The sequence below is a fragment of the Thamnophis elegans genome, chromosome 14 (genome assembly GCF_009769535.1).
Source record: "Thamnophis elegans isolate rThaEle1 chromosome 14, rThaEle1.pri, whole genome shotgun sequence".
Classification (NCBI taxonomy): Eukaryota; Metazoa; Chordata; class Lepidosauria; order Squamata; family Colubridae; genus Thamnophis; species Thamnophis elegans.
In genome coordinates this window covers 47,876,055-47,900,594 of record NC_045554.1, presented here as the reverse complement: position 1 = coordinate 47,900,594, position 24,540 = coordinate 47,876,055, and the positions used below count along the sequence as shown (strand labels likewise).

Sequence of the window (24,540 nt, the reverse complement as noted above, 5' to 3'; positions counted from 1 at the left end):
AAACAGAGTTAGAAGGGACCTTGTAGGTCATCTAGTCCAACACCCCCCCCCGCCCATGCAGGAGACACTACACCATCCCTGACAAATGGCAGTCCAATCTCCCTTTGATGAAGCTCCCACAACTTCTGAAGGCAACTTGGGTTCCATGAGTTGATTGTTCTCACTGTCAGAAAATCTCTCCTCATTTCTATTTCAAAAGCAGCTTCTTCTTAAAACTAGCACGGATGGATGTTCCCTAGTTTGGGTGATGAAATGCCAGGAAAGCAACCAAGGACCCCTCAGCTGCCTTTTCTCCAGTTGCGGAGAAGAATTTTGTCCAAACTTCCATTTCTGGAAGGGCCTGCTGATTCCTTTTGCAGGCTGGGCGTGGGGGAGGGCAATTCGGCTCAGCAAGCGAAGCCAAAATAATTTGCCACTAGAACGTGGGATGAAGCTTTTGACAGGTGGCTGTGGGTGGGCGAGGAGGGAGGGGTTGTGCCAGGGCTCTGTTGCTGAAAACCCACCGCAGAGCACTTCCTGGCTAGTCCAGCAGGGGTCAGTACTCTGCACCTCCTAGCATCTGCTTACCAACAATATCTTAGAAGTTCTTCATCCTGTTTACATCCTCTTCGTCTCCAAGGAGCCCCTCAGCCCAGCTTACATAGATATTTCTGGCAGCCTTCCTGCAAATTCTGGATCAAGCCATGGCTTCTTTCCCCCCATGTGATTAGTCTCATCATCCGTGACTGCGGCCTAGGAGGCTGGTTTTCACCATGACCTCTCCCTGGGCTGAAGGGTCATGTGAGGGCTTGAACTTAGGGCTGCAAAAGCAGTCGGCCAGCAGTCCAGGAAGGATGAATCCAAAGGAACCTCGGCAGAGTTCTGGAAGGAGACGGGTCTTTTCGTTCAATCTCTCCGTTCACTGGCCTCTGCTGCTCAATACCCCAACCCATCAACCCAGTTGCCCTTGCTGATGCATTCTCTCCCTAACCTTAAGCTAAGAGTCACCACTCCCAAAAGCTCTGATCCAGCTTTTACTCATCTCACTTGCCCTTCCTTCCTTCCCTCCTTCCTTCCTTCCCTCCTTCCCCTTTCCTTTCCTTCTCTTCCTTCCTTTCCCTTTCCTTCCCCTTCCCTTCCTTCCTTCCTTTCCTTCCCTTTTCCTTCCTTCCTTTTCCTTTCCTTTCTTTTCCTTTCCTTCCCTCCTTCCCTCCATTCCCTTTCCTTCCCTTTTCCTTCCTTCCCTCCCTCCTTTCCTTTTCCTTTCCTTTTCCTTCCTTCCTTTTCCTTCCCTCCTTCCCTTTCCTTCCCTTTTCCTTCCTTCCCTCCCTCCTTTCCTTTTCCTTCCTTCCCTCCTTTCCACCCCTTCCCTTTTCCTTCCTTCCTTCCCTCCTTTCCCTTTCCTTCCCTTTTCCTTCCTTCCTTCCTTCCTTTTCCTTCCCTCCATTCCCTTTTCCTTCCTTCCCTCCCTCCTTTCCTTTTCCTTCCTTCCCTCCTTTCCATCCCTTCCCTTTTCCTTCCTTCCTTCCCTCCTTTCCATCCCTTCCCTTTTCCTTCCTTCCTTCCTTCCTTTTCCTTCCCTCCATTCCCTTTTCCTTCCTTCCCTCCCTCCTTTCCTTTTCCTTCCTTCCCTCCTTTCCACCCCTTCCCTTTTCCTTCCTTCCTTCCCTCCTTTCCCTTTCCTTCCCTTTTCCTTCCTTCCTTCCTTCCTTTTCCTTCCCTCCATTCCCTTTTCCTTCCTTCCCTCCCTCCTTTCCTTTTCCTTCCTTCCCTCCTTTCCATCCCTTCCCTTTTCCTTCCTTCCCTCCCTCCCCCCCTTCTTTCCCTTCCCGGCAACCATCGAAAGGACCACGATCCATTCTCAACAGAAACCTATTGGACAAACAGAAGGGGAGTGGAATGGAAATCTTTGCCAGGTTCAGCTGCGTTCCTGGGTCAAAACGAAAATGGTACTGCACCAGAGTTCAAGGAGCTGTAAGGCCATCCCCGGAAAGAAACAATGCAGCTTCAAATTAAGTTTACGTTTATCACATTTCGACCACCCGCCAGCTATTATTCCAACCGCAAATAGGTCTAGTGTTGTGAATAAATGTAAAAGTTCTGCTCAGTCTCCTCTGGGCACGACAGGAAGATGTACAGATTCAACCGTCAAATAACAGATAAAAGCAGACAGCTTTTGTCAGGGAGAGACTCAGAGAATAAAAAACTAACACAGGCTTGATTTTAGGCACAGACCAGGTCAAGCTGCTTTTAGAAAATAAAAGTGCAATTCCTCTATTTTTCACACGTCTTGGGAGATGCCATGATTTGTTCACTTGCTTAGGACAGAGAATGCCCAGACTCCTCCCCCCCCCCCACTTAATCGCTGCATTCCAGCATTTTCTGTGCTACTCCTTTTTATGGTGCCGTTTTTAAAATCTGGGACGGGAGTATTTTGTGAACTTGCAAAGCATTCATTCCAGCAACAAACAGGCAGTCAGGGGTGGGCAGGTACATTTCTACTGTGACTCGCAGTTACATTTATTTATCAGGGTCGGGACAAGGCAGGTTGCTGGCAATGGCTCCTTGGTGCATCTGTTCATCTTCATCCAATCAAGCTTCTCAAAAGCAGGAAATCCTAAATTATCTCTTCCTATTCCCTAGCAAAGAACAAGGGGCAAAATAACAACATCTGTTGCACTTTCATGGATCCCAAAACCTGCAACCTTGCTTGGGCATCTACTTTTCTGGAGCATAAGACCCCGAGACTTGTAGCTCACGTTCCATAGTAAAAACAATTACAAAGCAGAATTTTGTTTCTGGGTTGTGTGTGTGTGTGTGTGTGTGTGTGTGTGTGTGTGTAAATAAATTATTTCACTATAACAGAAAGAAGATCTATGCGCCTCCAACTGAAAAATGTTAATGACACAGTGTCCCTCTTCCCTCCGAGTGGATGATGAAGAGATAAAAGCTGATTAATTAAAGGGTAATTTAGGGATAATCCCCAAATGCTGGTCAGAGAAAGGACAAACCGAGCTGAATCTTTAAACAGGAAACTATCAATAGAAGCCAAGGATCAAGAAGCACCAAGGACTCCACAGGAAACTATCAATTAACCTTATGAAAGGCCCTTCTTAGGTGCATCTTAAGGGAGTCTTAGAAATTGGTTCCTTCATCATGGCGGCCTCACCAAGATTTGGATGAATAAGCCACAGGCAGCTGAGTTCTTACAGTACACTCGTTTCAAAAGGGGTCCCCGAATGGTTGGGTTTACAAGCATGTTAAGCCCCCCAAAACAAGCATTTCTGTATTGGGCAAAATCCAATTGTCAGAAGCACTTGGCTCTCAGGTGGCCTGAAGTGGGTGGGAAGGAATGTGTAGCCTTTCTTGAGATGGTTGACTCAAGCGCCCAGCAATTCTCCGGGAAATGGGGACAACATTGGGCCTCCATGCTGACCAACAACAGGCCATCCCTGAACCAGAGAAAGTGGATCATATAAGAAACCACTGGATGCCTTTCTCCCCAGGAGTTGTCTTTCTCTTTGTTTCTGTTTTGATAGGTGGCCTATAAATGTAGTAAATAAATAAGAGCCATGGATGGATAATTCAAATGGAGCAAGGAAGAGGAGCAACAGATGGGCGACTAAAGCATCAAGAAGGCGTTGCTGAGGCATTGAAGGCTAAGCAAGAGCTGAGGTCATAAACAGAGTTGCATCCCCAGTTGTTGTCCATGATCACACAATACCCTCAGCCAAAATGTGGCTTGATGGTGGGTGGAGTTGGCCTGAGATCCAGGTTATTCTCCTGTGACTCGATGGTCCAACACACCATCCTGGTGTCCCCTTCTTGGGTCGCCATATATGAAGAGGACAGAATTATGAATCTTTGCCACCAAATGTCTTTATCTTCTCTTCCTACTCTTCCTTTTAGCTGTTTTACTTACATTCCAGGTGACTCGCCACCTGGCCTGGCATGGGAAGGAAAGGAAAGGGGTGGGGATATCCTTGGCACCTACTCCTTTCAAAGAGGCCAAGGCACTGAATTCTCTCCCTCCAGAGGCTGGCGGGCAGCAGGTGCCAAGGAGACTCACGCCGAAGGCAGAGGTGTTGGCATGGCTCCTCTCTGCTTGGAATAAGTGGGAGAGGATTAAAGAGAGAACCTGAGCTGAACAAGAATGACACTGTGATAGTAAAGGAACAAAGCATAGTATCTGAAGAACTAGGGAGAATATATCTCTGGGAGCCGAGCAAGAACCTTAGATGCCCTCGTGAACATGAAGAAGAAATCATCGGCACCGGGGAGCTGAGCAAGCCAGGATCTGGGCCAGGGTGAACCCAGGGGGGAAAGCATGCCAGGACGAAAATGGCAGGAGACTTTGGCTTGAAATGTTGTTGAGCATGCAAAGGGAAACCACCACATGCCAATCTAGCAGAACTTCAATCTGGGTTTTTGAGGGGCAGGGCTGGGGTTCTGCTCCATCGGCATCCAACAGGGGATGGGGAAGCCAGCCTTGTTTCTGGGAAAAGGGGCAGTTGAGAAGCATCGCAACCCAGGACACCTTGGCTGAGAAAGGACAGGGTGGGGACTTGCTATGAGCTTGCTAGCCATTGAAAAGTAGAGATGGTAAAAATATGCACATGCGTATGTCTGTCTGTCTGTCTGTCTGTCTGTCTCTCTCTCTCTCTCTTTGCATGGCAAGCAGATATGGCAAGAACCAGGCTTGCCCTCCGCCATAACACCAATAGCTGTTCTATACCCAATACCAATATCTCTTCCGAGGCACAAAATAGCAGAGTTGGCCAGGCAAGGCTGTTCTATCCTCCCAGCCAGGATTCTTCACAGTGAGGATTCAGTCTCTACTGAGTATGTTGAGTTGTCCTGAAGCCGAGGTACGTGTGTGTGTTTGTGTGTGTGTGTGTGTATTTTCCCTTAATTATTTTTAAACTTGTTTTTAGTCCCGAAAATCTTATTGTTCCTATTTGTTCTTCCCACGCTTAGCTAATATTGTGTGTCAGTGTGAATGTTTGTGTGGCGCCATTTAATTACTACTCAAGGACTGACATTCACTCTGAAGCACTGCTAAAGGAGGGACAGATGCACTGAAGGAAGGAAGGAAGGAAGGAAGGAGGGAGGGAGGAAGGAAGGAAGGAAGGAGGGAGGGAGGAAGGAGGGAGGAAAGGAGAGGTAGCTATCCGGGAAGGCCTTTCTGCAACCTTCCTTAATGGGCTTGGAAGCTGGATTAGGAAAAAAACCCTGCTTAATGTAGTCTCTTGCACTATACTGTACTTGGGGTCAATATTCTTCCACCTTTTCTTTGTTTGCTGAAACATGTATAGCTTTCTGCTTTGCACCCTCCAGAGAGAACGAAGAGGTTTGTTTGCATCCGTTTCCACAAGGGACAGTTGGGTAGTCTCACTACGTACCATCCAAGTTTCAGAACACAGAATATGATTTTAAGGCCTGTTTGGATGCCCTTCTGAATTCAGTAATCAAAGATTCTATTTTTGTAGAAGAGTCTAGAAGAGTCACCTATTTTTTTCTCTTTTTTTGCCACAGCCTGTGAGGACATGGTCGAATTCATTAACCAGATAAGGCTTTTGAGTATCCTGCTCATGATTAGCTAGAAAGTTTCTGGCCTGATGGGAGATGGATTTGATATTCGAACTGAACCACGCAGTGTTCTCCATTGTGAAGTCGGCCTCCGAATATGGATTAAGCTTTATTTTCCCTCTTTCTTTCCTCCTGAGTCTGTCTGTCTACCATCTTCCCTTTAGACAAGATCATCAATTTTTAATTTTATTTCCTGCATGAGGAAACTTGGTCTGGAAGGTCTGCTTTGAGAAATAGTCTCAAGGTTAAGGTCAGGACGTTACGAAAAGTTGAAACCCGGACCTGTGCGGAAGGCTGCTTGGACATCACTGTACTCATTCTGGCCGGGGATTCTGGGGGTTGAAGTCCACGCATGTTAAAAGTTGCTCAGGTTGAGAGACTCAGCTGTACATAAAGGTGAGCAAATACTTGTTCAAACTGCCAGAAACTCCCTTCAGGTCTAAGCCAGGAATGGATATTCTTGAGTGGCCATTTATGGAAGGAAGTGAAGGACAGCTGAGCAGGCCCTTCACCATCCCTCTCCTGTACACACTGATGGAGATTCAAGGCAAATAGCATGGCACCTTTTGCAGATCATGACCTTGTTGTACAATCACCAAAATATGTGCCATCATTTGCCCCCATCCACCCCCAGGTGGCCATGCCTCCAGGCTGGTCAACAAATTCCTATGGCTCAATTGAACCCTGAAGAAGTCCTCCTGTGGCTTCCACAGGGTGACCAAGATTAAGCAACAAGCCATTGTTGAACACTGGGTGGTATAGGGGGAAAATGGGCTGGAGTGCCAGGTTCCAACCCAAGATTGCTACGAACTGTTAAGATTCTTCCACCAGTACAGGTAGTCCTCAGCTTATGACCACATAATTGAGCCCAAAGATTCTGTTGCTAAGTGAGATAGTTGTTAAGTGAGTTTTGCCCCATTTTACGACCTTGCTTTCCCCAGCTGTTAAGCGAACCATTGCATAGTAACACAGTTGTTAAGGGAATCGGGCTTCCCCATTGACTTTGCCTGTCAGAAGGTCGCAAACGGGGAATCACGTGACCCCCGGGACGCTGCAACCGTCATAAATATGAGTCAGCTGCCAAACATCTGAATTTTGAACACGTGGCCCTGGGGATGCTGCTGCAAGGGTCAGGTGGTCATAACTGACTTTTTTTTAATACGGTTGCAACTTCAAACGGTCGCTGAATGAGCCATTGTAAGTCGAGGACTCCCTGTCCCCTCCCCCTGATAGGAGAGGCTGAGCAGCGAACGGCAGCCATGTGGGCGATCCAGGCAGGCCTCGCCAGAATGATTCAGGAGCAGCTGAAGCAGAGCGAGCTGTATCTATGGCAATACTACAGAAGCAAGAGGCTGGGAGGGCACGAGGCGCGGATTCCCAGGAGCTCCGTGTGCCCGAGGGGAACGTCACTGGCACATGGGCCAGCTGTGCCCAAGAACCTCACAGCAGCTCTTGGGGAAGAGGGGGGGGGGTGAAGGGATGTTGGGCACCACGCTTGGAGCCTGACGTAGAAACAACCTGGAATTGAGGAGAACCTTCCTCACAGTGAGGACAATTAACCAGTGGGACAGAAGTTGCCTCCAGACGTTGTGGGAGCTTCATCACTGGAGGTTTTTAAGAAGAGACTGGATAGTCGCTTGTCTGAAGTGGTGCAGGGTCTCCTGCCTGAGCAGGGGGCTGGACTAGAAGACCTCCCAGGTCCCTTCCAGCTCTATTCTAATTCTGATTGTCCGATTGTTTCTGTGGTTCTTTCTGAAAAGAGCAATAAACTTAAATGGCCGGTGAGTACAGAGATTCCTCGACTTAGCACCACAGTGAGACAGTTGTTTTGCTCCATTTTACAACATTTCTTGCACCAGTTGTTAAGTGAATCACCGCAGTTGTTAAGGGGCTTTACCATTGGTGTTTCTTGCCGGAAGGTCTGCAAAAAGGGGAATCACATGACCCCAGGACACCACAGCCGTCATAAATCTGAGGCAGTTGCCAAGCCTCTGAATGTTGATCATGTGACCACGGGGGCGCTGCAACGCTTGTATGAAAAGGGATCATGAGTCACTTTTTTCAATGCTGTTGTAACCCCAAAAGGTCACTAAACAAACTGTTGTAAGTCAAGCACCCTCTCTGCACGGGGAAGCTCTGATTTCCCCACCAGCTTTGTCCACTGCGACATGCTAGACCTGTTCCCAGATGTGAAATGACCTGGGTCCACTACCTGCTCTACCCTTCAGACCAAGATCGGGGCTTCTCATCCAAAGTTGGATCCTCAAGCAGGCCGAGGTGGCGCAGTGGTTAGAGTGCAGTACTTCAGCTGACTGTTATCTGCAGTTCAGTGGTTCAAATCTCACCGGCTCAGGGTTGACTCAGCCTTCCATCCTTCCGAGGTGGGTAAAATGAGGACCCAGATTGTTGGGGGCGATATGCTGACTCTGTAAACCGCTTAGAGAGGGTTGAAAGCCCTATGAAGCGGTATATAAGTCTAAATGCTATTGCTATTGCTATAGAATGCTGAAAGCTTCTCAGTCCATTGAGCTAATCAATTCTAATATGCTTCCTGTACAAAGTACAGGAGAATCTGCCTAATTTTCTCTCTCTCTCTCCCTTTCTCTTTGCTAATCATCAAATTCAGTAATCCTCATCATAAACTCTCTAATCTTGCCCCATTTCTTAGTTAAACTAAGCTCTTAATCTCCGTAGAAGCCTCGAAATATAAAGAGGCATGGTGAGAGAGACAAGGGCTTCTCATGGGGCATCCTTTCCCAAACAGTCCTCCAACTCCCAATATTCTGGAGATTCTGGGAGTTGAATTCCACACACCTTAAAGTTGCCGAAGTTGGAAAGCACCAATTTACATTAAAAACTTGCATTGGTTTTATTTTAATGCTGCCTTACTGGAAAAAGAAACATAGCTGAGAGATAAGAAGAAAACTGCATGTCATTTGCAAGAATCTTCCCCAATATGGTGCTGGAGAGTTCTGGGGGCTCTCAACCCACCACCCCACCAGAAACCCTGGACTGCAGCATTTGAGCATGATGGGGGGTGGGGGTGGGGATGTGGAGAATTAAATCCAAGGGCAGTCTTCTTATCATTTTAATTAAATTGACTTTAATCCAATGTAATTTTTTGCCCAGCCATAGTTATTGGGACACCACACGCCATGCCATACCTTACCCTTGAAACATTCATCTATGGTCTGCAGAGCATGGACTCTGCTCCCAATCTCTCACCTTCTGATGCGAAGGAAGGACCCTTGTGACTTGTGACTTTCAGTGCGGTCATTTATGGTGGCCCATCAAAAATCCCACAAACTGCTCGTTTCACCTTCTACAAAAAGAGCACCGGACGAACCCTGGTGGCTCCTCTGCCTCTCATATGCCTCCCATTTCTTCCATGCTTGCTGTTCTCTGGACCCCCAGGGGCCACGGAAGGATGGAACTGACACCATGTGGACTGCAAGGGACCCAAGCCCACCCGATACACCTCTTGACATAGATTTGAGCCAAGGTGGCGCAGTGGTTAAATGCAGCACTGCAGGCTACTGCTAGATCAGCAGTTCAGCGGTTCAAATCTCACCGGCTCAGGGTTGACTCAGCCTTCCATCCTTCCGAGGTGGGTAAAATGAGGACCCGGATTGTTGTTGGGGGCAATAGGCTGACTCTGTAAACCGCTTAGAGAGGGCTGAAAGCCCTAGGAAGCGGTATATAAGTCTACTGTTATTGCTATTATTATTATTGCAGCTGTCTTCACAGCTGCCACCTGGGTGTGTCACAGCTTGAAAAGAGATTGATTGAAAAGAGAGCAGCTCCCACATCTTGATGCCATGTCTGGAGACTGTAACTGCCATGTTTGGCAGCAAACATGGATAAAGGCCATGCTGGCTAGAATTCTGGAGAACCACTGTCCCAACAGGACTTCGCCCACCATCCATTTCAGAAAGGGAGGCTCAAATGAGCAGAGAAAGTACAGGTTATTCCTTGACTTGCAACAGTTCATTCAGTGACCAAAGTCACTGAAAGGTATGACCTTTTTCATACTTACGACCATTACAGCATCCCCAGGGTTTCATAATCAAAGTCTGGATGCTGGTTAACTCATATTTATGGTGACTGCAATGCCCTAAGGTCATGGGACCACCTTTTACGACTGTCTGACAAGCAAAGTCAATAGGGAAGCCAGATTTACTTAACAACCGAGTTACTAAACTTAACAACTGCAGTGATTCACTTAACAACTGGGGCAAGAGGGGTCATAAAATGGGGCAGGCTCACTTAACAGCCGTCTCTTGAGCTCAAGTGCGGATTGTAAGTCTACAGGTGCTGTAGGGCAAAAAATGCTCCGTCCAGCCTGGCTGGGAGTTAGGTGCTCTCCAAGGTCCTGAGCCGTGGAAAGGATTGAAAGGAGAAAGAAGGAAATCCTGTAACAAGCCTGTTTTTAAAAGCTCCCATTGCTGGACATTCAACTGAAGTGGATTTGAATATTCTAGGGATCCGGCCTCCGGTTAATCCAAATCGCTTGCATCAGCCTGACTCAATTACTCCAGCCTTGTCTTATCATTTCTAGGAGTGGGGCTCTTTGGTATTGTTCTGCCAGCTATGCTTGAACTTCCAAATATAAAGCAGCTAAAATAGAGATTGGGAGGACACATGAACTGCTGGAAGGCTTTCTTTTTTAAATAAGCAGACTGTAATTCTGAGACCTATAAAGGGAGACCTGCTCTCCTTCACTTCCTCTCTTATTGTTTGGGCTGCTCCAATGATTTGCGTCCTGGAAATGTGAAAATTGACTTTGGGGTGATGCAGACCCACTTTTCAAGATAGAAACGGCGCTGCTGGAAATGCCGAGAAACGAGGAGGGAGGGAGGGGTCACAAAGCCAACCTTTTGTCTACACACGAGGAAGTGGGTCTAGGAAACCATTCTCTTTTTTTCCCAAAGAGTCAACGGGAGGATGGGATGTTATGTACACACTTTACACAGGATGGGCTTGAGTGAAGATAAATATTATGAGATCCAAAAGTTGGGTCTGGAAAAGAGGAGTGGGGGTGGGGGAGGCCTGAGCTGTGCTACACTGATGCCCCTGAAAAAAAACCTACTTCTCTTACGCCTTTCCAGGAGAGTCGTCCACGATTTGCTTCTGAAACCCAACTCAAACACAGAGATGAGAGCATCTGTGAATAGGTTGGGTGCGAGACAAATGCCCAGACATTGAGAATTGCTGTGTGGGAAAAGATACAAACCTCCTGACCGTGAGGTTTTCCCAGGGCCACTGGGGAAAACAGAGCTGTTTGGAGCCTTTATTCCAACAGCAAGATGAGGGACGTGGGCCGTCCTGGTTTGACAACAAACGCCTCTGGATGGCGTTTGCCGGTATGTCTACCTCCTAGACTTTTGAGTTAAGGCACGACAGCTTTTATTTTGATATTACTAAATCCTCAGCGCAGGTGGATCTGCTTATTAGACTGATATCTGTCTGTAGTTTTTTTAAAAATGGCATATGGTAGATTATTTTTGACATCTCAGGAAGCAACAAGGCTCCCAGCGGATGGGCTGAGGAACTACAGGAATCTTAATTTCCAGGACCTGCCTCAGTTTTGAATGGCAGGCGGGGAGCCATCCTTTCCCAGTGTAATGCAACTACCCCTCATACATCTGGAATTCTATTGTCCAGAGGTAGGAGGTTTGCTAAGTCACTGTCAGAAGGGCCAGAGAAGAGGCTCTGACCAAGAGAGATTTCATGCTCAGCGGGACCCCCCCTTGCGCTTTCCCACAATTCAAATGGGTTCTTTTCCCTTGCCACCGTCATGAACATAAAGGAACAAAATAGGTGAGATGAGAATTTGAGCAGGACATAAATTCGAGGGCTCTGTGTAGCCCCCTTTCCGGGCTGAACACCAGTGGGATGAGAACCACTCCATGCCCTGAACAATGTTCCCCACAATTAGCTCTCCATGGGGTTGGGTAGATTTTTTCCAACTCCCCAGAGCCAATTTTCACCATCAACCTGAGGTCTGTTTCTCGGATTCTTTCTGAGTCTGAAGCAGGCCACGGCCTCGTCGAGGTTATGGAGGCTCTGCACATTTATCTCCTCTTTGGTTGAATATTTGCATTTTTTCCCTCAGGTTTCATTGGGGATTGCAGCACTGCAGTACTTGTACCACCGTGCCTGCATGGCTTCTGCGTAAAGGCATGGGTAGGCCAAGAATACTTCCAGCCCACCTTCCTTCTTTTAGCGTCTACTCGGGAACTAAGATTCCTCAGCCTGGCAACCCACCGGGTGGAAAGACATTCCAGACTCCCAACATTCCTTCAGGGCACCAGATCAGGAAGAGCAGTTTTAGAGGATTCACTCAGAGGTATTAAATGCAGATTGAACTTCAGCACTGAGTTCAGAGAAACCTGGGCACTGAGAACGAAAGAAGGTTTCCGGGCGGGGGGGAGAGGGAGTTGATATAAGCCATGTAAATACAGCAAAAGATGAAGAGTGTATCCCATTCGGCTTCCCTCCCTTGCTTCATTGCAAGTGCAGTTCATAAAACGGATCCCCAGACGCAGCCACCTGCCTTTGTAAAAAAAAAAATCTAATAAAGTTTGCTCAGTTCCTGCCCTCCCCTCTTTGCTTCCCATCAGCAAATTCTATTTCACAGAAATACATTTTCCCTTTGGCCTTTCTTTTCCGGATCTCTTCCCGCAGGCCCTTTGAAAAGCAGAGGATGTATTCTTGGCCGAACACGGCTCGAAATCAGGCATGCCGGGGAGAGGGAGAGAGAGTGGGAGGGCGGCAGAGAGGCAAAAGGAAGGATTGCGTTGATAGAGGCTGATATGTGACATTAAGACCAAAGACCTGCTTTCCTCCAGGGATGGGGTGAGTAGGACTGGCGCCTGCACACCGAAAGGTTAACAGAGGAAACAGCCACTTAACCGGAGGTGGAGTATTTCAGGCCATTCCAGAGGAAAGCTGCTCTGTGCGAGCTAGCGAGACCTTAATCTTACATTCGCCCTCATGCTTTTCTCTCTTCCATTGGCCTTGGCTAATTTTGCTTCCGCTTAGTCAGTCCACATCTCCACCTTCCTTCCCTCTGCAATAACCCCTGGGGCTTCTTCCTGAAGCCAAGAAGCAGCTGTTCCTACCAGCCTCTGGATGCTCCACATACACCCAGCCACGCAGTCTCAACAAGAAGAAGCCTCTGTGAATTGCAACTGGTTATCAAATGAACTGCGGACCCATGGAGTGGAGCGCCAGACTTGGAGGGAAATTAAAAAAGGGGAAAGAGTTTGCAATACAGTTTGACCCTGGAGAGAATCGCCTGGCCAAGGCGGGGGGGGGGGGGGGTTTAAGAGCAAGACTTTAACCCTTCCGTCCCATGTGGGGTTAGTGGTGGGGGTGAATGGAGGCCCAATGCTCCTCTCTGGAGGGAGATGTTGAACGGGGCCAATAAAACCGCAGCCCCCCAGATCTGGTCCAGGAGACCGAATCCACAGAGAGGCTTTCCCTGAGCAAATCTCATCCTACTGAACAGAAGCCACCTGTCCCTTGAAGGAGATTTATGCCAGCCCTTCCCAAAATGCCCCAGACTCAGGGCAGCAAGGGGAACCTGATGGCATATTTCTGATTGTAATTCTTCTCCTCCTTTCCCACAACCCACCCTGGATCCGGGAGCCTTCAGAACCAGGAAGGGGAACTCTTTGCACAGACATAAACACACAAGACCTATTTGCTGTCCCCACCTTCTCTATGCCCAATTAGTCCTGGGTTCGGTGGAGAGACAACATTCTCTTAGCAGCTGAACGAGGAGGAGTCTGAGCCATCTCCAGCCTGCAAACCCGGCTTGGAAGGAGGCCTTCCTTTCAACCAGCAAGATTTAATTCCGGCGCCGGCTGAACTTCAAGGACTGGACGGAGGTTAGCAACGCAGGGCAAGGCCGGAGACCTCATGCCCTCCTCCTCCTCCGCCTCTTAAAAACATCCCCACCCAGCAGGTGGGTCTAAAAGGGCGGCGCGCAGCGCTTCAGCCGGCAGGAGAAGGTGGGGAAGCCGCCGCCGCCGCTTACCTCCATCCGAGTAGGTCTCTGTCCCGTAGCCATCCTGCAGTCCGTTGCTCCAGGTGCCTTCGTACTTGGCCCCGTTGCCGGTGCACTCGCGCACCCCGTAGCGTCCCTTAAATCCGTGAGTCCATTCGCCTCGGTACACCCACTTGCCTTTGCTCTCCACGCCGATGCCGTGGCGCTTCCCTTGCGCCCAGGTGCCCTGATAGGTGTTCCCGCTGGGCCAGGTGTAGACGCCCAGCACTTCGAAGCCGTGGCTCCAGGAGCCCGCATACTCGCCTTGCCCCTTCGGGCCGGTGCAGATGCCGTGGCCGTGAGCCTTGCCGTCCTCCCAACCTCCACAGTAGGACCCTCCATCGTCAAAATTAAACCTTCCCCCACTGGACATGCATGTAACGCAGTTCGCAAAATCTCAAAAAGGTGGGGCGGGGAGGGGGGGGAGGCGAAAGCCGGGGAGACAAAAAAACCGCCCCCTTAAACGATGCACCAAACGCCCAGAGCCGCCGAGGGAGCCGGGCTTGGCCGCTGGCACATTCTCTCCAGAGGCGGGAGGGGGGGGGGAGCGGTTCCGGATCCGTCTCCTCCTGCCTTACTGCCGGGGGGAAGAAAGCCCTCCTGGGCCCGCGGAGCAGCGAGGGTTCCGGGGGCCGGGAGGGGCAGAGCGGGCCGGGCCGGGGGGCGCCGGCGGGGGTCCTTTCGAGCCGCCCCGGGCAATAGTCAGAGAGGGGAGGGGGCGGCGCGGGCAAAGGCCAACGGCCAACATATAAGGAGGGGGGGCTCCTGGATCGGCAGGAGGGGAGAGGGGGAAGCGAGAAAGCAACGCCACAGACCAGACAAAGGGTCTCACAGCCCCCGCGGTGCCTTCCACCTGCTGCTGCCGCTGCTGCTGCCGCTCGGCTGGCACAATTGCTCCGCCGTTCCTGGGCAAAGCAGCATTTTGCCCGCGGCGTGTTCGCGGGAGAGCCTCCGGGTCAGCAGCAATGCAGTGTCTGTGACCGTCTCGATCTCACGCACTCTCTCGCCCCCCCACCTCACTCCCTCCCTCGCACACAGACAAACACACACACCCGCGCGCGCTCCGTCTCCCTCGGAGCCCCCCCACCCCGAAAGACTGTTTTCATTCTCTTCCCCACGCCTCCCCCGGCCGCCCCACCCCGCTGCGACTCGCAGCTCACTCGCTTCGGCTCCGGCTGGCGGGCGGGCAGAGCTGGCCCATGCCGGCCTTCAGAGCTGTCCTTTGGGGAGGGGGCCCTGGCACCAGCCGGGTGGCGGCAGAAGGAAGGGATGCGGGAGGCGGAAGAGGCGGAAGACCGGCGGGGGGGAAGGGGGCTCCTTGGCTGGAGCTCCGAGCGGGGAGGGGCGAGGAGCGCCTCGCATCGTTCCGGCCTCCTCCCCCGCCCTGGACCCCCGACTCACTTGAGTCCCTTCGCCCTCTTCTTCTCCCCACTAGATGGACACTGGCTTATTAAGGGGAAGGGAGCCCAGCATCTCTGTCTCTGCCCACCCCCCCTGCCAGCTTCTTGTATTTAAAGGTACAGCAACTGCAGAAGGTAGAGTCCTCCCTCCCCCCTCCCAACACAGATCTCGGCCGCTCTTCCCTCCCCCTCCTTGGAGGCAGAGGGCTCAAAAACCTCCAAACAGCTCCATCAGGCCAAAGGGATACAATGCCCCCACACACACAAAAAAAATACTTATTTTTAAGTTTAAAGAACTGGAGAGGGTGGAATCTTATCAACCTGCAGCAGTCTGGCGTTTCTAGGAAGGAGATACTGTAGCCCGAGATGAATTTTCACATCTATGGCTCATGCTGCTTCCTAAGTGACTTTGGTTTTAGAGAATGAGAAGGGAGCCTGCTTAGGACTGCAATCTTAACCTAAGTGCTGAGGACGGCTTTTCCTTTTTTTATTCTTTCTTCCAACTCTGGAAGATGTTTTAAGTATTACGTCTCCACATTAAAAAGAAAGAAAGCAGCAACATTGATTTAGTATCAATTAAAACTGTAGTCTGGCTATTGCTCCAGTTTTCCACACTGGGGTTTTTTTAAGGCTACGAAAACAACCTGCCCCGCAAAATCTGAATATTGTAAACATGGATCTGCAGTAGAGAAGTCAAAACTGGTTCTCTGCAAGCATCTTAGCACTACAACTCTCACTGGTCACACACGCACAAAGGCCGGGTCTGAGGATTCTGGGAGAGGCAGTCCCAACCCAACCCACCTAATCTGCGAGGAAATAGATTTGAAGGGATGCGTGCCCACCCAGCAATCAATCCATTGATCTTCTTAGCAATGACAATGCCGTCATTCAAATAAAATAAAAAGGACTTGGGTGGGCATTTCTAGATGGCCCCAATGAAAGTGACCATTTTAAGCACCCTGATATGATAGCAAGAGGGGTTGGTTTGTCTCCTCCGTCTCACCAGCAGTTAGTTCAACTAATGAAATTAAGTCCTTTTTCATTTTTAAAATGGTGCTCTGGTGTATCAGGGTTTAAATCTTCTGTGGAAATAGGGAATATTTGCTGAATCAAGGCAACAGAGCAAAAGGCTTGGCCCAAGAGACATCTTAACGGGATCAAGACAGTGTGTAGCTTTTATGCAAAAAGATGTTCTGACTTGAGGAACATCTTTCTAGGGTTTGAGATTCTTTCTTGAGTAGACCCTTCCGTACTCTGCCTACTATTAATGAGAGGTTTGGTTTCTAACAACTGCAAGAATTCAGTGCTTCTTCTGATGCAGGCCATGTTGCGCTGTAAAGTGCTTGTTTCACCTTTCCCAACCAGATTAAAAGTTCTCTCTCTCTCTCTCTCTCTACAAGGACCTGGGGATCTGCTCACCCAACATGATACCCAACCGAAGGGAAGGATCATTTCTAAAAAAGCTCATCCAGAAAACTGGGTCGGCCTTCGGGATCAAGGTTAACTTTGTTCTCTTAGGGAACAATGCGGGTTCAGGCCAGCACTACTCTGGAGGAAGCAAACTTCAGAACTGCTCACCAGCATCTCCAAATATTGCTGGGGAAGATGTCCCCCTGGACCTTGGCAGGCCTGAGAGCTTCTCCTCTCTGCTGTAATTTTCATATGGCTTAGAGCAGTGTTTCTCAACCTTGGCAACTTGAAGACGTCTGGACTTCAACTCCCAGAATTCCCCAGCCAGCGAATGCTTCAAGTTGCCAAGGTTGAGAAACACTGGCTTAGAGGAACTGAAGCCCAGGACATCTGAAGAAAAATAAGTTTAGAGAACTCTTTCCTGTCTATTGATATAACTGCTAAGATAACATCGACTGCAGGACGAGAGCAGGCAGAGCTGGGGGTGGAGTCAAGACAGCGATCAGCCCACAGTTCCCATGTTCCCACAAATGTCCTAAGACTAAGACTAACCCCTCTTGAATGCCGTTGACTTTTATCTAGCACCAGTTTAGTGCTGACTGTGATTCTTGTGTACCAGCATGACAATAAACTAGCTTAACTGGAAGCTAGAAGAGCAGATGGTCTTAAGAGCATCTCTGTTTGCTGATGGTGGGGTGTATACTTTCTCAGGCTAAGAAAGTCAGCACATAATGAACTGAAAAGTGAAATTCTGACACACGTTTTGACTTTGAAACCATTTTGCTAAAAGCTTTGGTAAGAGCCTCAAATGGCTTTCTACTTATTCTTGACAACTGCATGCTCTTTACATACTTTGTGGTGCACAGACAGATAATGTGGAGCCCTCTCGCACAGGCTCGCCATGCAACGGATGCGTGAGATCAAAGCTTTTAATCTTCTTGCTATCTGCATAAGTGCAGCAAATTAGCCAAAGGGGCTTTGCTGGCCACTAGCTGTATCTCAGTACGATCTTGGTAGTGTTTATCCTTCCAATCACTGCAAATCTGATCTTCCTTAGCCAGATAAAATTCCAGCTAGTTTCCAAAGTGAAATCAAGAAACTCAACAGCAGAGAGCTGATCCTGCTCAGAGACAAGCCAAGGGCTAGTAAGCTTTATCATATTCCGGAAGTCCTTTTGCTTCCAGGAGAGAAAAAGGTACAAAGTCACACATGGCTCTCAAACCAAGTCCAGATAAAACAAACCAGAGCTGCCAATCCTCCATCCTCTAAAAAGGAATAAACTCATCAAGTGGATTTTCCACAAAAGGAAGCCTGATTGGGGGGACGGGACCCTCAATATTTCTTGATAAAATCATTTGCTCCGGGGAAAACTAGAAAAATCAGAATACTGTTACTGTAGGTTACATGAATTGTCTTTTACTGTAGAGAGAATTTTCCAAATGCCCTCAGAAGTAATACCATTACTTCTCTCGTGGATGTGTCATCATTTGAGATGTTTAACTGCAGGCCTAGCTAGGAGTTAGGATCAATGAAAAGAATGCACATGTCCAGGCAGACTCTTCCCTTCTTCCTCCTGCTTTTAAGAGCCACAGCTAAAACAGAGGTGTTTCGAAAGGGATGGGCTTGCTACAAGCATGGTGTGAGTCATTCTCACTGGTAGGTCACAGGGAATGTGAGGAGGGAGCAGAGGCAACAGTGGTTGGGTTTCACCCAGATTTATCTTCTTAGCAAGAAGGGGGGAAAGTAAGGATTTCCCCATCTCCTTTTATGTCCACAGACACAGGCTTAAACATCTTAAGAGCGTGGGAGTTCAACCTTGGCAACTTTAAGATGCATGGACCAACTCCCAGAATTCCCCATGGCTAGCTGGGGGATTCTGGGAATTGTAGTCCACACATCTTACAGTTGCCAAGGTTGAGAAACACTGAAACATTGAAATAGACTATGAAATCTTTGACACAAAAGCTCTTATGGGAAGCTGAAATCTGAACTCAAGATATTTTTGAGCTCAGGAATAAAGCCTGAGGTTCTTCACAAAATACACTGTGGTCTGGCCGCTGGTTAAGGCCTTGGTTGGGGGCACAGTAAACGGAAGGAGGCTGCCCTCCAACAGAGGCTCAATTCCCTTCTGGGATGCAGGTAATAATTCCAGATTAAGAGTCCTGTTTTGTAAGAACCACCTTGCAGGGAAGGAGCCAGGCTCCCCCGCCTGGGGAAAAAGAGCTATTGCAAGCCCTTGAAGCTTTACCCTCAACGTTTCTGTGCTACGTTTTACCTATCTCCCTTATGGGTGGGCAAGTCTATATATCGGGCCCAAACAGATGGGTTATCAGGCGTTCATCCAGGTACCATACCACCCTCCTGACAGTTTGCAAAACCAAGAGGCCAAAATACACCTGATTGCATTCCTTCACACTGCAATTGACCAAACAGAGCAGGCATCTTTGAGCAAATAAATATCACTCTGCAAATCAGCACCAACTTGCAGATGTCTAGGTTTAAGGTCGTGGATGGAAAGGTTTTTTTTTTTTAAAGACTACTGATTCTTGTGGGACAACACTGGACAGAAAGCGCTCCTGAAAGTCCTAACGTATAGTTACCATAATGAAATAAATATCAACAGTCCACAGTTCCAGGAATCTCACCACCACCACCACCCAGCTCTGCTTTTCTTTTTAAAGATTATTTTATGCCGACTTTTAGGCAGTGAACATATCTAATACTCTTTTCTCTTCCTATTTTCTCCACAACACAGTGAAGTGGGTGGGCTGAGAGAGTGAGTGAGTGGCCCAAAATCAAAATCACCCAGCTGGCTTTCATGCCTATGCAAGACCAGAATTCACTGTCTCCTAGTTATTGGCCCAAAGTCATGTAGGAAGTTAGCATGACGGGCATTTCTTCCAACAGTCACCCAGCCAGCATTCATGCCTAAGAAGGAACTAGAACTCCTGGTTTCTACCCTGGTGCCTTCATCATGAAACCAAAGGCTCATCCCCACATGCTGGGGGTTACTGCCTCACCTCTTCTCACCCCTGCTCTAGGCCACAAAGTTAAGAGTTTGGGTTTGAGGTATGCAGAGGAAAAGCAGAATGTCGTCGTTGGAAAAGGGGCCGAAGCTGGCCAGGAGGCCCTTAGAAACGCTTCCAACTGGCTCCCTCCTCTCGACATTCCAGCGACACCAGAGAAAGACGACTGACATGATGCGCAGAGTGCAGGGAAGCAAGCCAGAACACTCTCTTTAGAAGGGCTGCAACAGCTGCCTTGTTGGCTCCTGAGCACCGGCCAAGAATGCGCTGCTCCTGAGAATACATGTGAATCCTACGAAGGCATATTATTGTTACTGCTAGTTACAGTTAGCAGAGCTCCTTGTGGGGGAGAAACACAGACTCTTGAACTCAGGACTCTCCTAGGGGGAAAGCTGGCCTGCTGCTTCAGGCCTGCTGGTTTTCAATCTCCCCAAACAAATTGTTGGAATGATTTTAGCATTCCTGTTTCCCTGGCAGCAACCCATTGTGATCGCCCGAGAATTATAAATACCTTCTTGGTCTATTGGTGCTATTAGCAATGCAGCCCCCCCCCAAAAGCACATGGGGAACAAAGAAGGGACTGTGGCATTGCTGGACATGAGGGTGGGAATAACCAGACTGAGTGTTCCTTCTTCCATTTGGTGGCTTGCTGAGACATGACATGGCATTTGACAAGATGGTGGCCTCATGAGTAATTTTACTCATTTATAGTCAATGACGTTATCACCCGTACACAAAATCTGGCTGGAATCTGAAGCCATCCGGCTACTGACAAGCGATGGGGGCTAAATCCCAGTTTGGAGCTGTCACGTCTGTCAGTGGATGTGTACTTTTTGAAAGGTACACAGGCTAAAACCATGCTAAAACCACGCTAAAACCATACAAGACGCAATATCTGAATGTCCGTTCAAGTCCACCACAGTCAAAACAAAATTGTGAGTTTGTGTGGTGCGTTGTCTGATTAGAATATACATACATAAAGCAAATATTGATTCTTGAATTCCCAGCATCAGATTCGGGAAATAGTTTTCCAAAAAAAAAACACCCTGTATAGCACTAAAACACTTAAGGGTAGAACAAAACCATTTCATTGCATCGTGAAAAAAACATAATACAAACATCAAAGCTGTTTTCAAGAGTCCCAGATACAGCTCAAGATTTGTTCCACTAACTGAAAGGAAACAGATTCTTCAAACAAAGCCATGCTGTGCAATCATAGTCTTTCTCCCTGGGGTTTTACCCTCGACGAAACCCACTGAGTTGTGCAGCCTCCGTTTATCATTGGGAGATGCACTCGGTTATTTTCAGAAAGCAATGACTGAATTGTCTCACCAGGTTTTTATAACTGAAATGTTCAGATACTTAATTCACACCTAGGTAATCAGCAATGTCTCATTATTTTTATCCAGTAATCACAGGTTGCCAGTCTGAAATAGTAGTAGTCTAAAAGAAGATTTGTACCACCAAGTCAGAAAACCGTTTGCAGATGTATGACGATTTCATTCATCGTATTTTTTAAGGCTACTTCTCAATCTCAGCCACGTTCAGATAGATGGATTTTAGGGGACATTAGGTATTTTGCTGTATCCGCTAACATTATTATTATTTTTTAAAACCTTGTTTGCTTCTCTAGCTTTTTCTTCCAAGTACAGGCATTATTATTATTATTATTTCCCCTCCATCCTATTCATGGACAAGGAAAGGAAAATTTGTACTGTAGCATGATGTTATCACTGAAATAGCCGCTAGAGGACACTCACCATACATGCATATATAGATTTAAATAGACACACAACCTTGTTTATTATATTAATGGCATCTAAGATAATGAAATGCAAGTTCTTGGCCAAAACTAAACTAAGTCTCTCTTATTCTTTTAGCCTTTTTTCCCCACAGTAGCCAAAGAGGAAGACGGCAAGCAGAAATCCCCAGCCAAACACCTGATCATCTGGAACCACAACTCACAGATTACCAATCAGACCTAATCAATTTTTATCACAGTTTTTCCTATAAAAGTCCAAACATACAGAGCACGTGGAAGCAATAGCATTCTTTGTCTTAATCCACCTACTGAATCCACCTTGGTTTGTTTTAAAGGCCATTTGTGGAACAAACCCTCAATAGCAGTTTATTCGCCACATGGAGATTAGCGGAATGTGTGAACTCAGTGCCCATCTGTGATAACAGATTTTTAAAGCATATTTGTTCCATGGAAGTCCCGTTCCCCCCCTCGCTGATGGGATTATCTGAAAAGACACACATTCCTGAGAAAGGGAGATTTTGCATTACTGTTTAAAAGAAACAGATCACAGAATGTAGCAGTATCAAGCCATGTGCCTAAGCAGGGGGGGGGGGGAATTGTTCAGCTAAAATAAAAGTTAGATCTCCTCGATTCTTAATCCGTGTTTCTCTACCTTGGCAAAATTTAAGATGTGTGGATTTCAACTCCCAGAATTTCCCAGCCAGTCTGGGAGTTGAAGCCCACGCCTCCTAAAACTTACCAGGGTTAAGAAGCAAGGAAAGGAAAGAATTATTTGAAAAGGTAAGTAATCAGAAACTGCTGAATACCTTGAATAGGAAATCTCAATTCGCACAGGATGGCAGAATCCTCCATTTGGGTTAAGATTGCCCGAACGCTGGTTTGCACGAACCGCTGGGTCGCAGGCTCTTCGAATGTCGGTGCCCAGGTGGAGTCCTCCAGGGATGAAATGCAGAATCCTCCCATTCATTTCATTTCATTTATTAAATTTATAGGCCGCCCAATCCCGGAGGACTCAGAGCAGCCCCTCCTCAAAACAAGAGGGGGAGGTACAGAGCTTGGCTGCTGCCCCCCCCCCCCACACTGCCTCTTCCTTTCAGGGTGCCAAGTTCAAAAAACAATGCGGACTTTCTCCTTGGTGGTTCAGCACTCGGCTGTCTCGGTCACTGTGGTATCTTTTGGTACCTGGGAAGCATTTATGGCTTCCATTGATTTGTATTTATTGATCGCTTCCACCTTCCCTCCTTCACATGGTCAAATAAATTTCCTGGGATAGATGTAACCCCTTTTTTTTCCCTAGCTTCACAACAATCCTGCTAGGTAGGCCAGTCTGGATCGCTGGCTGAAGGAGAGGAGGAGTCTTCAAGACCCCTCCCACCCTTGGAGCCGAGGTGGCGCAGTGGTTAAATGCAGCACTGCAGGCTACTTCAGCTGACTGCAGTTCTGCAGTTCGGCTGTTCAAATCCCACCAGGCTCAAGGTTGACTCAGCCTTCCATCCTTCCGAGGTGGGTGAAATGAGGACCCGGATTGTTGTTGGGGGCGATATGCTGGCTCTGTAAACCGCTTAGAGAGGGCTGAAAGCCCCATGAAGCGGTATATAAGTCTAACTGCTATTGCTATTGCTATTGGGCTCTTTACTGATGTCTTTACTTTTATTGGCACATTAGTTTCTAGCATTCCTCTCGTCTTCTCTCCTCCACACGGCTTTCGCCATTCCGTGGGGTCAACTTGACAATTTCTTGAGAGGCGCCTATCTCTTATTTGGTTTTTTTTTCCTGGTGCCTTTCATCGGAGCAGATGGCTTCTTATCTAACTTGTACGTAGGCGCCTGTCTTTAGAATATAGAATAAGAGAGTTGGAAGGAAGGGGACCTTGGAGGTCTTCTAGTCCAACCCCCTGCCTAGGCAGGAAACCCTTCACCGTTTCAGACAAATGGTTATCCAACAACTGCTTAAAGACTTCCAGTGTTGGGGCATTCACAACTTCTGGAGGAAAGTTGTTCCACTGGTTAATTGTTCTCACTGTCAAGAAATTCCTCCTCAGTTCTAAGTTGCTTCTCTCCTTGATTATTTCCACCCATTGCTTCTTGTTCTGCCTTCAGGTGCCTTGGAGAATAGTTTGACTCCCTCTTCTTTGTGGCAACCCCTGAGATATTGGAAGACTGCTATCATGTCTCCCCTCGTCCTTCTTTTCATTAAACTAGACATCCCCAGTTCCTGCAATTGTTCTTCATACATTTTAGTCTCCAGTCCCCTCATCCTCTTTCTTGCTCTTCTCTGCACTCTTTCTTTTACAATACAATAGCAGAGTTGGAAGGGACCTTGGAGGTCTTCTAGTCCAACCCCCTGCCTAGGCAGGAAACCCTATGCCATTTCAGACAAATGGATATCCAACAACTGCTTAAAGACTTCCAGTGTTGGGGCATTCACAACTTCTGAAGGCAACTTCTGTTCCACTGGTTAATTGTTCTCACTGTCAGGAAATTCCTCCTCAGTTCTGAGTTGCTTCTCTCCTTGATTAGTTTCCACCCATTGCTTCTTGTTCTGCTCTCAGGTGCCTTGGAGAATAGATTGACTCCCTCTTCTTTGTGGCAACCCCTGAGATATTGGAAGGCTGCTATCATTGTCTCCATAGTCCTTCTTTCTATTAAACTAGACATATCCATTTTCTGCAACCGTTCTTCATATGTTTTAGCCTCCTGTCCCCCAATCATCTTTGTTGCTCTTCTCTGCAACTCTTTCCAGAGTCTCCACTTCCTTGCATACAATGTAGCATCCCGTTTTTCGCCTTCACAACAACCCTGCGAGGTAGGTAGGCCTGTCTGGCCCCAGAGGGTCGCTGGGTGATGGTGGCCATGAGGGAATTTCCCGCCCTCAGGCCGTTTCCCTGGTCCCTCCATGCTAATGACCCAGTTGCTAGGCAACCCGAGCTTTTACCCCCCCCTCCTTCCCATCCCTCTTCACTCTCCGTAGCCGTTCCTCTCTCCGTTGCTAGGTTACCCATGCCCCGCCCCATCCGTCAGCGATTGACCAGCGAGCTCCCCCCCCCCCGCTCCTGTCAGACAGCGCAAGTTAGCACGCGGCCGAAACACGCGCAGAAACAGCCCTCTCTCCAGGCCACACCTCTTTGGCCTCGCCAGAGCCAATCGCGACCCGCCGAAGGGCGGGGCCTGAGGACGTGGGAGGCGGGGGGGGGGGCAAAGAGCCGTGAATGACAGCGGCGGCCGCCCGGCGGAGTCCCGTTAGGTGGGTGGTGAGAGGGAGGCCAGCATGAAGGGGCGGGCCTCGGAGGGGAAGGCGGTCCAATCGTGACGCGCCCGAGAG

The 24,540-nt window shown here is 48.4% G+C and overlaps 1 protein-coding gene across 1 annotated transcript in view; it reads right to left on the bottom strand.

The window, feature by feature from the left end:
- The window catches only part of JPH3 (junctophilin 3), a 39,987-nt gene extending 25,993 nt beyond the window's left edge, over positions 1-13,994 (bottom strand). The window contains exon 1 of the mRNA XM_032230254.1: positions 13,613-13,994. Coding sequence (XP_032086145.1) covers positions 13,613-13,994 — 382 coding nt within the window. The remainder of the gene's footprint in view (positions 1-13,612) is intronic.
- Positions 13,995-24,540: the final 10,546 nt, after the last annotated feature.